Consider the following 16,706-nt stretch of genomic DNA (forward strand, 5'->3'; position numbering starts at 1 on the left):
CTCTGCTCCCATGTCCACCCTTCCTTTATCCCAACCATCCCATTCTACCTAGGGTTTTGTTTGCTGGGTCTTCTGAGACAGGGTTTCCAGATGTGGCTCAGGCTAGCCCTGAATTTACAATCATCTCTAACTGGTATTCGCCCTGGTATTCCAGGCCCTCCTTGGTTTTATGGCTTGCCTCTGGCCAGAAAGTGAAGGGAAGGTGTTTCACAGTCGGCTGCTGGGAAGGCGAGGAGCGTCAGGAAGAGACCGTCCTTCTCTTCCCCTATTCCTACTGCCACAACTAGATGCCAAAGTTCCACATTTTGGGATAGCATTTTCTCTAACTCACTGATCTTTTGGGGCAAAGCAGAGAAGAGAGGGATAGGAAAGACTGAAATGGAGGCCCTTTAAACCAGGTTTGGTTGTTCAAGGCTATAATTCTGTCACTTGTGTGGCTGAGGCAGAGAGATCTTGGGCTCAGGGTTGGCCTGGGCTGTGTAGCCAGTTCCAGGCCATGGCAAACTACAGGTTGTGGAAAAGACTCGGTCAAGTGGGAGGAGCTCCCCAGGACCCGTGTGAAAAGCTGGAGGCTGGGGTACCCACATCTGCAATCCTAGCTCCAGGAGCCAAGCAGGACATCTCTGGAGCTCGCTGGCCAGCAAATCGGTGAGCTCAGTGAGAGACCTTGCCTCCGAAAACAAGATGGAGAACTGACTGAGAAAGACGCTCAGTGTCAACCTCTGGCCTCCACATACATGTACACAGAGAGAGAGAGAAAGAGAGAGAGAAAGAGAGAGAGAGAGAGAGAGAGAGATATCTTTAAAGGACACACAGAGCATGGGGGCCTTGTGAGCTGCTCACTGGAAAGAAAGGCTGAGACTTATCTATTTGCCTTAGAGCTATGACTCAGAAATAAACACTCAGGAATGCATCGTATCATTCCTATGATTCTTTCTCTAGTCTCTCCTATTATTTTAAGAGCAGGAGATTGAACTCAGGGTTTCCCGTGTGCTCAGCTATTACCATTTACCATAAGCTGGCCTCTAAAAATAAAATAAATATTAACATTGGACTTAAAGCAGAAATGGCACTTTCATCGTTGTCTAAAGGTCTTCACCAGCATAAGGCAAGAAAAATAAACAGCCTTGTTGTGGGATATCTGTACACTGTGTGAAGATGTATTGCTGGGATTGGCCTAATAAAAAGCTGAATGGCCAATAGCTAGGCAGGAAGTATAGGTGGGACTTCTGAGCAGAGACGGAAACAGGAAGGAGGAATCTAGGCACACAGCAGACTCGGAGCAAGTCAGATGTAACCGGGCCATGTGGCAGAATGTAGATATTAAAAAATATATGGATTAATTAAGTTTTAAGAGCTTGAGGGCTGGAGAGATGGCTCAGAGGTTAAGAGCACCGGCTGCTCTTCCAGAGGTCCTGAGTTCAAGTCCCAGCAACCACATGGTGGCTCACAACCATCTGTACTGAGATCCGGTGGTGCCCTCTTCTAGTGAGCAGGCAGAACACAGTATACATAATAAATTTTTAAAAGTCTGTAAAAAAAATAAGAACTAGTTGTAAAAAAGTCTAAGCTAAGGACAAGCTTTAATAATTAATAATAAATCTCTAGGTCCGCCGGGCGGTGGTGGCGCATGCCTTTAATCCCAGCACTCGGGAGGCAGAGGCAGGCAGATCTCTGTGAGTTCGAGGCCAGCCTGGTCTACAAGAGCTAGTTCCAGGACAGGCTCCAAAAAAACCACAGAGAAACCCTGTCTCAAAAAACCAAAATAAATAAATAAATAAATAAATCTCTAGGTCCAAAGATAGTCCGACGAGAAAGCTTTCTGCATAGCTTGGTATGGTAACCTCAGAACTAGCAAGACAGAGGCAGGCTGATCTCTCTGAGTTGCAGGCCAGCTAGGGCTACAAAGACAGGTCTTGTCTCATAAAAAAATAAGAGAGAGCAAAGAAGGAATGAAGGGAGAAAGGAAGGGAAGGAAGGAGAGAGAGAGGGAGGGGGGGAGAATGGGAAAGAAAAGAAAAAAAATGAAGATTGGAATGAAAGCAGTAAAACTGTCCCTATCAGAGGTGTTTATATAGAAAACTTTATAATAACTTTAGAACTTTACCAGGGATTGTTGAGTGAGAACTGACTACATCAAGGTCTCAGAGTATACACAGCTAAGAATCAGTTGTGAGCCTAGCACGGTGGCCCACATCTTTAGTCACAACACTTGAGAGGTCAATCTCTGTGAGTTCTAGGCTAGCCTGGTCTACATAGCAAGTTCCAGACTAACCAGGGCTACATAGTGAGAAGAATCAGTTGCAATCAAATAGTGGTGCACACCTGTGAGGCCAGCACCTGGGAGGCCAAAGCCGGGTTTTGAGTTAAGGCCAGCCTGGGCTCCGTAATGATTGAGGTCCCTTACAGCACATGGCGTTGATTGTGCTAGAATTCTGATTCTCAGCTAGTGGCAGGCTTCAGTTTTAGGGGCAGGATCCTTCACTTCCTCTCTGTGTCCCCACAATTACCCTTGTCTTTCTATCCTGCTTGAAGTATTAGCAAAAAGAGAAATTCCCCGGAGACAAAGCACGGTAGAGAACACTCTTTGGGTGGTGGGATCCTGATGCACAGAAGAGTAAGAGTGGTAGGGGCTGAAGAGACATTGCTGTCCACCCGAGGACTGGATTTGGGATCCCAGTACCCACATGAAGCAATTCACAAGTTTGCACACACACACACACACACACACACACACTAAAATAAAACACATAACTTTTTACTTCAAAAAAAATTTTTTAGGCCAGGAGGTGGTGGCGCACGCCTTTAATCCCAGCACTGAAGAGGCAGAGGCAGGCAGATCTTTGTGAGTTCGAGGCCAGCCTGGTCTATAGAGTGAGTTCCAGGTTGACCAGAGCTACACAAAGAAATAAAAAAAAATGTATTTTTAGATTTATTCATTTTATTTTACATATGAGTATTTTGCTGCAGGTATGCATGTACACCATGTTCATGCCTGGTATCCTTGGAGATCAGAAGAGGCCCTTGGATCCCCTGGAACTGAATTCATGGAGGTTGTGACTCACCATGTGGGTGCTAGGAATCGATCCCAGGCCCTCTGCAAGAGCAGCAAGGGCTCTTAACTGCTGAGCCGACTCTCCAGTCTGTCAAGATTTGTGCTTTAGAGGCTGGAGAGATGGCTCAGCAGTTAAGAGCACTTACTATTCTTGCAGAGAACCTGAATTTGGTTCCTAGTACCCATATCAGACAATTCCCACCTGCCTGTAACTCCTGTTACAGTAACCTGTAACCTGCCTGTTTCCAGTGAATCTAACACCCTGTAGCCTTCCTGTGTACCTGTACACACATGATGACCGTCAATTCATACACACACACGCACACACACATCAATAAAAGGATATGAAAAACAAGAAGAAAGATTTTTGCGCAGAGCATGGTAGCATAAGCTGGTAACTCCAGCGATGGAGAGATGGAGGCAGGACAATCACAAAGTCCAGGCCGGTCTGCACTACTCAGGAGTCGGGCTGACTTTCAACACAAGTTTCTTTCATATTAACTGTGGTGGTTTGAATATGAATGACTTCTATAGGCTCCTGTGTTTGAATGCTTGGTCTCCAGTTGGTGGAACTGTTTGATACGGATTAGTGGGTGTGGCCTTGTTGGGGGAGGCGTGTCACTGGAGGTTTTAAAAACCCATGACATGCCCCATTAGCTGGCTCTCTGCCACCAACTTGCTGATAAGATGTAAGCTACTATGCCAGCACTATGCCTGTCTTCCTGCCACCATGCTCCTGGCCATGATGGTAATGGACTCAACCTCTGAAATTGTAAGCAAGCCTCCAATTAAATATTTTCTTTTTATAAGTTGCCTCATATGCCTTTTTATGAACAATAACTATGACACTGTGTGTGTGTATGTGTGTGTGTTTTGTGGGTCGGCTTTCTCTTTTGCAGTGTTGGGGATTGAACTCAAGGCCTCACACATGCTAGGCAAGGCACTGTTTGTAAATGGTGGGAGCATGAATCCAGGCTTTAGCCTTACAGAATAGGCTCTGGACCACATGAAGTGTGAGCAGACAGCTTCTGTTCCCTTTTGCAAGCCGCTGGTTCAGAATGAGTATTCGGGGATCTTGGCTGTGTCGAAACAATTGCTACTGATGACAAATGACTGTCCTCCTGTGCTGCCTAAGAGCTTTGTTTAGCTAGTTAAGCCAGGTAAAGAAAATTAATAGGATCTTCTGAGTGCCAGCACCACGCCTCCTACCGCCACCACCAAAGAAGTCTCGGAGCGAGGAAGGCCCTGAAAAGTTAGCTTACATGAACTTTCTTGCTCGTACTTACTTAGCTTTTATTTGGATCCAGTTGCTTTGAAGAAAGGGCAGGCATGACTACATTAAAAGGCAGCAGGTGAAAGAATAAAGGCCAGCAGGAGAGGGATGCATCGTGAGTAAGGCCATCACCAAGAGCCATACAACAGCGAGCTGATAGGAGAGCAAGACTCGGTCCTGAGCTTCACCACAAGCACGCCAGAGCAAGGAGCAGCCTGGGCGACACCAGCCTGAAAGGACAGGTTTCCAGCTGGCATCAGGTTCCCAGAGGATTCTACCAGCACCTGGTGGTGGAGAGGAGCAGAAATCAAAGGCACACAAGTTCTTCCGGGCTACTTCCGGTTTGGTTCTCAGGAAATCAGGAAGCCAACTAGAGGGGCAGGTAAGTCCACACAGACGCCGAGCCAGAAGGCCTGGGTTCAAATCGCAGCTTTGTCACCTGTTAGCCATGCTACCTCCTGTTCCTCAAACTCTATAAACTGGAGAGAACAAGAGCTCTTCCCACTCAGAGACGATGCCAGGATTAAAGGCACCGCTGAGTGAGAAGAGCTTCCAACAGTCCCGGCCTGAGTTAGCAGCTATGCAACGTGTTTGTTTTAATTATCTTCTAGCTTGTAATTTTACTCCCAAGAATGCATCCGAAGCACTGGAACTTTTCATAAAATGTACATATAAGGGTATTCACTGCAGAGTTGTTTAGAACAGCCAGAAGAACAGGAAACCAACCCAATGTTCAGAAACGAGGGGGGAATGAACCGTCTCTGTAGTGATCTCCGGTCCCTAGCAAGCGGATTGTAGATAGAGTTTAGTGGCTTGGGGAGATGATCATGTTGTGTTTTTACTGTCGCTGTTGGGCTGTTTGTTGTTTGGCTAGTTAAGGCAAAGTATCCTGTAGTCCAGGCTGGCCTTGAACCTCAAACTCACAATCCGCCTGCCTCAGTTTCCTGAGCGCTGTGGTATAGATGTGCACCACAACAAAAAGAATTTGTAGCTGTATTTCTTTTTTGTTTGTTTTGTTTTGTTTTTAAAGATAGGGTTTCTCTGTGTAGCCCCGGCTGTCCTGGAACTCGCTCTGTGGAGCAGGCTGGTCTCTGGCTCAGAGATCCACCTGCCTCTGCACCCCATCCCCACCCCGAGTGCTGGGAGTAAAGGTGTATCCCACCACACCTGGTTTGGTTTTATTTTTTGAGACAAGATCTCCCTATATAGCTGTGGATGTCCTGGGACTCAATAAATATGTAGACCAGGCTGACCTTGAACCTACAGAGTTCTGCCTGTCTCTGCCTCCTGAGTGTTGGACTTTCATGTACCACAATGCCAGGTCATAGACACATTTTCTAATTTGCTTGTGAAACTCAGGTATTTCTTGAGAAAAGCCTGTGGGACTTAATTTTGTCAACTTGATTAAACTAAGGAACACCTAGGGAGGGCTGGGGATGCGGCTCAGCTGGCAGTGCTTGCCTAACACTCATGACTCTCTTGGGTTTGGTCCCTTACCTCCTCGTAAAATGGGCCTGCTGGTGTGGTGAGACCGGAAGCTGAGGCCATCCTCAGCTGTATAGTGGGGCTGAGGCCAACCTAGGCTCGTAAATCCACATCTAAGTAAACAAACTCCTGGGGAATCCCGGGGTACATGTTTGAGTGTATCTGTGAGGGTGTTACCTGAAGGGACAAGACATGCCCTGAATGTTGGTGGCACCATCCCAAGGGCTGGAGTTCCAGACAGAGAAAGGAGGAGGCCAGCTTAGGACCAGCGTTCATCTTTCTCTGCCATCACCAGGCATGTTGTCACAGTGCCGAGACGAATAGCTAGCACACAGTCTGCCCTCGTTTCATTACGCCACCCACAGAGGGTGGGCTTAGTCACAGCTGCAGCAGTAGCTGGCCTGTGAGCAACTGTAGGGTTCCCCAGCCGTGTTTCCCATAGGAGATGCTGAGAACTTCCGGGTAGCGCGGAGCCATAAGAGGCTGTCATAGAAAGGCCACTCCGACCAGGACAGCAGGAATCTTTTATAACAAGTAGCTGTCAAGCCTGCCCTTCGCTCTGGAGACAGGTCATCTCCATCCCCTGAGGCTGTGTGTCACACACACGTCCTTCAACAGATACTTTGAGACAAAGGTAGACTGTGACTGTCCTCACCAGACCTCCCGAAACATGAGAATTCATCTGGGGACCAGTCGGAGTCCAAATCAGCTAGGGATCTTTATGCTGCAAATCCTGACCCAGCTGCTTCAGCTGGGGGCAGCACCAAGACACTGTCTGCTTCTAAGTTGTGCCCAGGGCCTGAGAGTTGACTCAGCCATTAAGAACACTGGCTGCTCTTCTGGAGGCCCCAGGTTCTATTCCCAGCGCCCACGTGGTGGGTGGGGCACACCCATCTGTAACTCCAGTGCTAGGGGGTCTGAGGCTCTCTTCTGACCTCCACAAGCACCACGCCTCTCTGTGGTGCACAGACACAGGCATTCGGAGCCTGAAGTATCAGTTTGAATTGTGACTGAGTGGGGATGGTGCAATGAGTTAGGATCCCTTTCTGGGGGCAATCGGAAGGGAACAAGGCAATGTGTTCAAAGGCTGAATGTGCCCATGGACAAGTGCATAGGGAGGCAAGGAGACACCTGGAAACTTCTAGCACCTTAGGGGTCTTCTGTTGCTGGTTAACGGGTCTTCCCAGACAACTGTCCCCACCTCCGGGTAGTCACAGTCCCAGGAAAGACCCCTTCTTTCCAATACCGTCAGTTCCAGCGACAAGGTTGCCAAGGACTAGTGGGTGCCAGGCCATCTTAGTCCCTCTCCTGTTGTACTCCGGAAGTGTGAGCATTGTGGGTCCCCCCTGCTTAGATCCCCTGGATCTCTGGGACAAGCACACCTGGGCTGGACGTCCCAGCACCTCCTCTTCCACCCTGGGTAAGTCCTTTTCCCTCTCTGCCAGCTTCCTTGTGTATAAATGGAAATCACAACACCCTCCTCCCTCAGAGATAACTATGCAGAGAAAACGAGATCATGTTTGTTGAATGACTAACACTATGCTGGGCAGTGGAGGTGCCTGATACACCTTACAGTTGCTATCAGGATTCTGGCAATTACCTGAAGTGAACCCCATCTGTAGCAGTCGTTTGACTGAGGTTTCCTCAAAAGACTTTGAGTCCTTTTTGCCAATCTCTTAGGAGTGGTGTGGGTGTCGCCTCGTGTCTCCAAAGTGCAGTTGTAGAACGGATATAATTCCCATTGCTCAGGGAGCAAACATGCAAGAATTTAGAAACAATAAAGTTGCTATAAAGTGTCGCAATCTTAAGTAAGGTGGGACCTAGAAGGAATACACACACACCAGGGTGGCAGCTCAGGAATGCACAGAGAGAGCAAAAATGGTCAGGCTTTTCCTCCTTCCCGGTTTTATTGCCCTGTAATTAGCAAAAACAGGGAAGCTGGAGGGGTCCATTCAGTCTTATCTTAAACCACCCAGGAGCCACACAGCACCACGGTGGAATTGTGAAAGCCCTCTTAGGGCTGACATGCTCTGCAGGTAAAGGGCCTTAGCGTCAAAGCAAGAAGACCTGAGTCTGAACCCCCCCCCCCCCCCGACCATGGAGAAAAGAGAGAACCAACTCCAAAAAGTTGGCTCCTCACAGGAATTCAGAAGGGCTCATGTACATCCCCCAACACAAGTATATATTAAAAAATAAAATTAAATAAAAGCTTTCTGGGCTTGTATGTCTGTGATGCCCAGATAAAATGTCACTTTTTTTAAAAAAAATTATTTATTTATTATGTATACAATATTCTGTCTGTGTGTATGCCTGCAGGCCAGAAGAGGGCACCAGACCCCATTACAGATGGTTGTGAGCCACCATGTGGTTGCTGGGAATTGAACTCAGGACCTTTGGAAGAGCAGATAATGCTCCTACCTCTGAGCCATCTCTCCAGCCCAAACCGTCACTTTTTTAAGCAAGATTTTTTTCTTTTGTGACAGGATCTCACTGTGTTGCCTCTGACTGTCCTGGGATTCAATTTGTAGACCAGGTTGGCCTTGAACTCACAGAGATCCGCTTGCCTCTGCCTCCCTAGTTCTGGGAGCCAGGTGTGCAAAACCACCCCTGGCTAGTGTGTGTGTGTGTGTGTGTGTGTGTGTGTGTGTGAGCGCACACGCGCGCGCACTTCAACCTTAGTGGGCTGGTGATAGTTCACACCTTTAATCCCAGTACTCAGGAGGCGGAGGCAGGCAGATCTCTGAGTTCAAGGTCAGGTTAGTCTACTAGTCTACAGAACAACCAGGGACACACAGAGAAAACTTGTCTTGAAAAACCAAAAACAAACAAACAACAAAAGCATACTTATTAAGCCTAGCTGTAGACCCAGGCCTGTAGTTCCAGCTACTTGGGAGAGTGAGGTGGGAAGGTCACCTGAGTCCAAGAGTTGGAGACTGGTGGTCTCTCTTGCCCTGTTCTTCCCTTGCCTCCCTTTGCATTCAGACTGGTGGTCTCTCTTGCCCTGTTCTTCCCTTGCCTCCCTTTGCATTCAGACTGGTGGTCTCTCTTGCCCTGTTAGCAGGTATCTGGAGAGAATATGTGGGTTAAGCAACACAGAAAAAAATAACAAAAACATATAAATGTGTATATTTATATGTGTGTGTGTGTGTGTGTGTGTGTGTGTAGAAATGGCGTCTCATATAACCCAGACTGGACTCAAATCCATTAAATAGCTGAGGATGACCTTGAACTCCAGATCCTCTTACTGCTACTTCCCAAGTGGTGGAGTTCTTGCTAGCAAGACATTTTGTAATGTTCCAGAATTTTGCTTAAAGTTCAGCCTGGTGACACAGACCTGTAATCCCAGCTACTAGGGAAGTTGAAGCTGGAAGAGATGCAGGTTCAAAGCCCACTTGGGCATCTTAAAGAGACTCTGACTCAAAATAAAAGACACCAATGGGCTGGAGAGATGGCTCCGTGGTTGAAAGTATGCTGCCCTTGCAGAGACCTGGGTTCTGTTCCCACATCAGGTGGCTCACAGTCAGTGTAACTCCAGCTCCAGAGGATCTGATGTCCTCTTCTGGCCTTCATAGGCACCCATGCCCACACACAGAGACACCAATATACATATAATTTAAAAAGTAAAAAGATGGGACTGGAGAGACTGCTCTTCCAAAGAATCTGGGTTCAGTTCCCAGCGCCTACGTGGTGCTCAACAACTGTCTGTTAAATCCAGAAGAGGATTTTACACCCTCTTCTGGCCTCTGAGGAGGACACCAGGCACACATGTGAAGCACAGACAGACACATAGGCAAAGCATTCATACACATAAAATAATTCTTAAATAAAAAGTAAAAAGAGGGGGCTGGAGAGATGGCTCAGAGGTTAAGAGCATTGCCTGCTCTTCCAAAGGTCCTGAGTTCAATTCCCAGCAACCACATGGTGGCTCACAACCATCTGTAATGAGGTCTGGGGCCCTCTTCTGGCCTGCAGGCATACACAGACAGAATATTGTATACTAAATAAATAAATCTTTAAAAAAAAAAAAGTAAAAAGAGGGCTACTACGGGCAGAGCTTGGCAGTGGGGTGCTTGCCTGGCATGCTCAGTTTCAATCCCAGTACTGAAAAACTTGAAAAGTAAAACTATCTTTATAAAATTAAAGAGAGAGAGAGAGAGAGAGAGACTCTATATATATTCCTGGCTGTTCTAGAGCTTGCTTTGTAGACCAGGCTGACCTCAAACTCACAGAGATCTTTGTGCCTCTGACTCCCAAGTGCTGGGATTGAAGGTGTGCGCCACCACAGCTGGGGATATGAGCTCAATGGCAGTGTATACACGCATCAGACCCTAGCTTCAATCCTCAGTAACACACACACACACACACACACACACACACACACACACAGAGCACACACACAAATGTCTATTAAAAGAAACAACCTTGCTTTGGGGATCTCACATAATTATTTCCCAGGGATGACATTTTAGATTTTTTTGTTAATTTTTAAAACTAATATTGCATGCATATGGGTGTTTTGCCTGCATATAAATCTGCGCACCACAAGCTAATACCTGAGGAGGTCAGAAGTTGTCGTTGAATCCCCCGGAACTGGGAGTACACACAGTTGTGAGCGATCATGTGGGTGCTGGGAATCAAGCCCAGGTCCTCTGTAAGAACAAATGCTCTTAACCACTGAGCCATCTCTCCGGCCCCCTGCTTTACTCTTTTTTTTTTAATATTTTATTTATTTATTATGTATACAATATCCGGTCTGTGTGTATGTCTGCAGGCCAGAAGAGGGCACCAGACCTCATTACAGATGGTTGTGAGCCACCATGTGGTTGCTGGGAATTGAACTCAGGACCTTTGGAAGAACAGGCAATGCTCTTAACCACTGAGCCATCTCTCCAGCCCCCCCCCTGCTTTACTTAAGATTTATCTGCTTATTATTTTATGTGTGTGTATGTTTTGCCTGTATGTATGTGTACCACGCACATACCTGGTATCTGTGGAGACCAGAAAAGGGCATTAGATCTCCTGAAACTAGAGTTACAAAGAGTTGTGAGCACCCATGTGGGTGCTGGGGATTGAATCTGGGTCCTCTGGAAGACCTAGGCCCCTAGCACCCAAATTTTAAACAACACAGAAGAGCAAGTAGTGTATTTAGTTAAAAGAAAAAGACCTCCAGCTGAGTATGGAGCTGCATGAGAAATCCAGCCCTTGGGAGGCAGGAGGATCAGGAGTTTAATGCCAAACTGGGCTGCATAGACCTGTGGATGCGCACTCTGTAGGACTTTTATTCAGGATCAGCTTATGATTCAGGATATATGCAGCTACACATACTCTGTTTTTTTTTTCTGAACAACTTACAAACGTCAAAGTGTTGAGAAATTAAATTACAGAGATGACAGCTTACTTAAGAAAAAGGAAATTCCGATAGGCACAGCACTGTGCTCACAAAAGGAATGCTTACCTTTAAAATTAAATTTTTACCATTTTAACCGTGTGTGTCTGTGTGTGTGTGTGTGTGTGTGTGTGTGTGTGTGTGTGTGTACCTGCTTATGAAGGAGGCCAGAAGCATCAAATTCCCCTGCTGCTGAGGGTTGTGAGCAGCCTGATGTGGGTGCTGGGAATAGAACTCAGGTTCTCTGGAAAAGCAGTACCATCCTAACCGCTGAGCCATCTCTTCAGTCCCAGGGGTACCTTTCGAATAGGGATGGTGACTCCTTGGTACCTGGGCACCAACCCCACACTACAAGCATAGGCTTACTTTGGGTTCTGGTCTCATTTCTTTTTATTATGATTCTTTTTAAACATATAAACGTGTGGCAAGGAGGAGCATGGTAGCGGGGTGGACTGATGTCACTCTGCTGCAGTGGTGGCTAATTCGGGGTGCAAGAGCTTTGTGGCCTCAAAGTAGCTATGCACGTGGTCACCCTTGGAGCTGGGCTGTTTGCTGCTCAGACCACAGTCTTTGTCTGAGAGGTAGGGCAGGTTCTCCACGCTCTCCTCCATGCTGGGATCCGAGTGGAAGCCCTTGAGGGCCACGAGCCGGTACCGCTTCCTCCGGTTCATCTTGTAGATGCGGATCCTTTCCTTTTCTGCCTCGGGGTCGGTCAGAACCCCATCCCAACGCAGACTCTCATTGATCTGGTTCGAAAGGCTCTCTTCTATTTCGGTAAAGTAGGGGTGACTCATGCTGCACGAATAGGGAAGGCCGTGCCGACTTTCCTCTTTATCTCTGGGCTCTGCTCTTGAGCCATGATCTTTGTGGGGATTTAAGATGTCATGGAAAGATGAAGAAAGCGGCTGACTCTTCCGACCTCGACTGTGATGTTTATCTGCTGAGGAGGTGAGGAGACAAATGTTTGTGCCTGCTAGAATGCCCTTGTGCCCGCTAGAATGCCTAATGAACCAGTGATGTAAGGGACGGGGCCTGCCCTTAGCCAGGGTTCAGATGGCAGGAACCTGGGACATCGCCACTGCCTGGATGCTTTCATCAAGGTATTTTAGTGCCAGAGGCACCTTTTTCTTTTTGTGGGTGCACTCACGCCTTGTGCATGCTAAACATAAGCTCTGCCACGACCTACACCCCAACCAGGGAACCAAGAGACTCTAAAGAGACCCCAAAGTTTCATTAACCGTTAGTGTCAAGCGACAAAAGGAGAAGCCAGATCTGAAGGCCCGTATGACTCCTGGTGTCCTGTTCTTACTGCATCTGCTATCCCTCAACTTAACCTCATACCTGCACACCAAATACTCTTCCCACGTCTGTGACTCTACACCCGTCCACACACTGTAGTAAGGGGGGGGGAATGGAGGGGACACGGGGGAAATTACAAATATTGTAATCAGTAGTGTATGGAACCAGGAAATGCTCTTTATTTTCCTTAAAGTGTTTTAAAAGATTTATTTACTTTTTGTATATAAGTGCTTTGCTTGAATGTTGTTTGTGCACCATGTGCATTCTGGTGCCCAGAAAAGTCAGAAGAGGGCATCAGATCCCTTGGAACTGGAGTTACAAACGGTTGTGAACCACCATGTGGGTGCTGAGAATTGAACCTGGGTCTCTGAAGGAACAAGTATTCTTAACCATGGAGCCATCTCTCCAGCCCCTCTTTTTTCTTTTCCTTTTTCCCCCCCTCTTCTTTTTCCCCCCTGGTTTTTCAAGATAGGGTTTCTCTGTGTAACAGTTCTGGCTATCCTTGGAACTCGCTCTGCAGACCAGGTTGACCACCTTGAACTCACAGAGATCTGCCTGTCTCTGCCTCCTGAGTGCTGGGGTTAAAGGCCTGAGGCACCACTGCCTGGATTTTTTTTTTCTCTCTTTTTTTGAGATGGATTCTCACATATCTCCAGGCTGGCTTCAAGCTCCCTAAATAGCCTAGGATGAGCTTGAACTTCTGCCTGCAACTCCCAATGATAGAACTCCAAGCATAAACCAGTACCCCTGGTTTCTGGTGTGATGGACTCCAGGGCTCTGTGGGTGCTAGGCAAACCTTCTATCAACTGAGCTACAAAGAGCCCAGGGGCCGGGCGGTGGTGGCGCACGCCTTTAATCCCAGCACTCGGGAGGCAGAGACAGGTGGATCTCTGTGAGTTCGAGGCCAGCCTGGTCTACAAGAGTTAGTTCCAGGACAGGCTCCAATACCACAGAGAAACCCTGTCTCGAAAAACCAAAAAAAAAAAAAAAAAGAGCCCAGGTTCACTTATGTACCTTTGCACGTTCCTTTCTTCCCTTCCCTCCCTTTCCCTCTCCTTTCTTCTCCCTTCCCCTCCCTTTTTCTCTGTTCACATCTCTAGCACTGCAGAATTGCTTGTAAATGCTATAAATGCTAATTTTTTTTAAAGATTTATTTATTTAGTATACAATATTCTGTCTGTGTATGCCTGCAGGCCAGAAGAGGGCCCCATACCTCATTACAGATGGTTGTGAGCCACCATATGGTTACTGGGAATTGAACTCAGGACCTTTGGAAGAGCAGGCAATGCTCTTAACCTCTGAGCCATCTCTCCAGCCCTAAATGCTAATTTTTCATCAGCTCCTCTTTCGTTTATATCTCCTCAAGAAAGGCAAGTTGTGGGAGGATTAAGGTGGTAATAATAATAATAATAATAATAATAATAATACGATTCAGTCTTGACATTTCCTCACCCTCCTATTCTCTGAAAACTATCTGCTGGCCCCTGCTAACAGTTTGATTTCCACAGTCAAAAGTTGCACCAAAAAGACAAAGCGAACTACTCCGTGTTTTGCTGGTACACCGGGAATCCATTGCCTTTTCCTCCCTTTAGCTCCATTCTGCCTGCAGAAGTCACCATAACCCCCATTGCCCCTTCCCCAAACCACAGCACTGTGGGAAGCCTGTAGTCCCTTCCACTACCCACACTGCATGTGCAGCCAATGCCCAACACCTGAGCCCATGTCTAGCCATGCCAGAAGTTAGGGCCACTTCCTGCTGGCCAAAGCCACACAGGTGACACCGGCGTCACATCACTGCCGGGTGGAGTCATCCTGTTTCACCGCCGCATTCTTCATTAGAGTGGGCACTTGGTGTCTTTGCTAGAATATCTGGGGGTTCTATGATTGAACTTAGGGAGAGGCAGGGACTCTGGGTTCCTGGAAGGCTGGTGTACGTGTTCACAGGTGAAGGTCTTGGTGAGCAAGACTAGAGTTACCTGTTGTGGGTGTGATATTTGTGCATGTCTATGAATGTAAGTGCCTAGCACACCTGTGTGGGTATAATGTTTTGGAGGGGGGTATCTGCTAAGTATTTTTGGATATTCCCAGTTGTGGTTTTTTCCACCTATGCAATAAACCAAATCCAGCCGAATTAATAAAACTAGACTTAATCTGAGCAAAGCAATTCCTGGGTGACTCTCGGGGAAGAAAGCAGGAGAGAAATCACGTGGCTGGTCTATGGGCAGGGTCTTAACTACCCTGTAGGTGTGATCTTGAACATCTCAGGGGAAGGAGCCACAGCTAGGTGGGGTTACTCCAGGGCGGGACTGGCAAGAGAGAGAGAGGTGGTACCGAGGTGGGGCTTTCACCTAAACAGTATCTATGCCTGTGAGCGTCTAGAGTACCTGCATGGGTATGATATACGGGTATATCTATTCGTGTGAGCGTCTAGAGTACCTGCATGGGTATGATAGATGGGTATATCTATGTGTGTGTCTAGAGTACCTGTATGAGTATGATATATGGATATCTATGCATGTGAGTGTCTAGAGTACCTGCATGGGTATGATATATGGGTGTATCTATGCATGAACGTGTCTAGTATCTAGTTGTGCAATTTGTGTTGGCATCTATGCATCTACGTAAGTACCTAACCAAATCCACATGTGTGCAGCCTACATGTGTATGCATGAAGGTGCCACCATACTTTAGATTAGTTGAATAGTGTCAAATTGCTATAAGAAGGCAGTGTAAAGAGTGTTAGTGATGTTAGGTGGTGGTGGCGGCGGTACACGCCGCTTTTAATCCCAGAATTTGGTAGGCAGATCTCTGAGCTCAAGCCCAGCTTGGTCTACAGAGCAAGTTCCAGGACAGTCACAGCTCCAAAGAGAAACACTGTCTTGGAAATCCAAAACCAAAACAACAAAGTGTGGGTGGTGATGGCAGGATGAGAAGGGTCGGCCATGAGTTTCCACACTATATAGCTGTCCCTTGGTGGAGTCCATTCACGGAAGAGTCTGTCTACGTCTAGTTACACGGGGCTGATTCCTACTAGAGGGGAGAGAGCCTGAAGTCTGTCTGTTCCTCTGTGGGAGTATCAACTAATACCTTTGCTTCTGGGCTAGTCTCTTTGAGAAGTCTGGAAGGGTGTGTTTGCCTGAGGAGCTAGGAAGTTGAAAGGAGGTGGGTATACATAAATTAGGTGTAAGGTTCTTGGGGTCGGTATCTGTGGGGGTATCTGTGTGGGGTGGAAGATCCTTAGATATTGAGGGTTCTCGGTGGAGGGGGTCTTTGGATATATTGGGACTAAAATTGGTAGAGACTTCCTTTGTGATTAAGGGGTCTCTGTGGTGGTGGGCATAGTCTTATGGGTAGGGCTGGGCATCTCTGGGCTGCCCCAAAGTGTCCTGTGTCACTGTCGGGGTGTGGTGTCTGTTTCTGGCCTGAGGTGACTTCCAGGTAGAAGGGGCATCTGTATGAGGAATCTCAGGTCCAAGAGCCGAAGCAGCCTCGCTAGCTGCTCCTCTTACCGTCGCCCTTGCCCGAACCTTTGGTCTTTTTCTTCTTCTTTTTCTTCTTCACCTTCCGTTTGGCCAGATCCGAGGTGGTGCCCACGATGGGGGGCAGCTTGGAACTCGGGGAGCCCTCAGCGCCTCCTTCCCGCGCCTCCTCCTCGTCGTCGTCCTCTCCCTCCTCGCCGTACTCCGCCGCTCCGGTCCCACCACGGCCGGCCATCCGCCCGCCCCGCGGGACCGCGACCTGCGCCGGGAACAGCCGAGGACCCGCGCCAGGCGGGCTCCAGGCGCTCACTGCTCGCCTGGCCACGCGTCTCCATGGCGACCGCTCCTAGTCGCAAGCTCAACTACGAAGTCGCCGCTAGGGGCCGCCTGCGCCCCTAGCCTTACGCATGCGTGTTTCGATTTGTTTGAGACCTGGTAAATCAAGGTGACCAGTGCGAAGCAGGATAGAGGTTGTTCATGCTTGGGCTGACAGTGATATATCTTAGTCACTTCTGTGCCATTTTAAATGACAGCCCTTTTTTTCTCTTTTTCTATTTTCTTATTTTATTTATCAAAAGAGAAATTTTATCTGTTTTGGACACGGTCTCATAAAGTTCGAGCTGGCTGACCTGGAATTAATTCCTCATTCTCTTGTACCTGCTCCCAAGGACTGGGATTACAGGCATGAGCTATTGCTATCTGCACACCCCCCCCCATACACACTTTAAT

At 47.7% G+C, this 16,706-nt stretch overlaps 1 protein-coding gene across 2 annotated transcripts; it reads right to left on the reverse strand.

Moving 5' to 3' along the window:
* Positions 1-11,630: 11,630 nt before the first annotated feature.
* On the reverse strand, positions 11,631-16,278 carry CUNH17orf97 (chromosome unknown C17orf97 homolog). 2 transcript variants are annotated; one of them, XM_041665739.1, is made up of 2 exons: positions 16,008-16,278; positions 11,631-12,136 (listed from the first exon to the last, which is right to left on the reverse strand). In XM_041665739.1, the coding sequence occupies exons 1-2, from the start codon at positions 16,210-16,212 to the stop codon at positions 11,658-11,660; spliced, it is 684 nt and encodes a 227-aa protein (XP_041521673.1). In that variant the 5' UTR covers positions 16,213-16,278; the 3' UTR covers positions 11,631-11,657. The 2 variants fall into 2 exon arrangements, with proteins under 2 accessions (XP_041521673.1, XP_041521672.1); XM_041665738.1 differs by having other exon boundaries at positions 11,631-12,139.
* Positions 16,279-16,706: the final 428 nt, after the last annotated feature.

The sequence above is a fragment of the Microtus oregoni genome, unplaced genomic scaffold (assembly GCF_018167655.1).
Source record: "Microtus oregoni isolate MIOR12 unplaced genomic scaffold, Mior012 000015F_ref0000493, whole genome shotgun sequence".
Classification (NCBI taxonomy): domain Eukaryota; kingdom Metazoa; phylum Chordata; class Mammalia; order Rodentia; family Cricetidae; genus Microtus; species Microtus oregoni.

What these genes read in the sequence shown, in the direction of transcription:
- CUNH17orf97 (XM_041665738.1), bottom strand. Translation starts at nt 16,212, where the DNA reads ATGGCCGGCCGTGGTGGGACCGGAGCGGCGGAGTACGGCGAGGAGGGA. An exon ending in AGGTTCGGGCAAGGGCGACG is followed by an intron (nt 12,140 to 16,007) that starts GTAAGAGGAGCA and finishes TCACCTCCTCAG; the next exon opens with CAGATAAACATCACAGTCGA.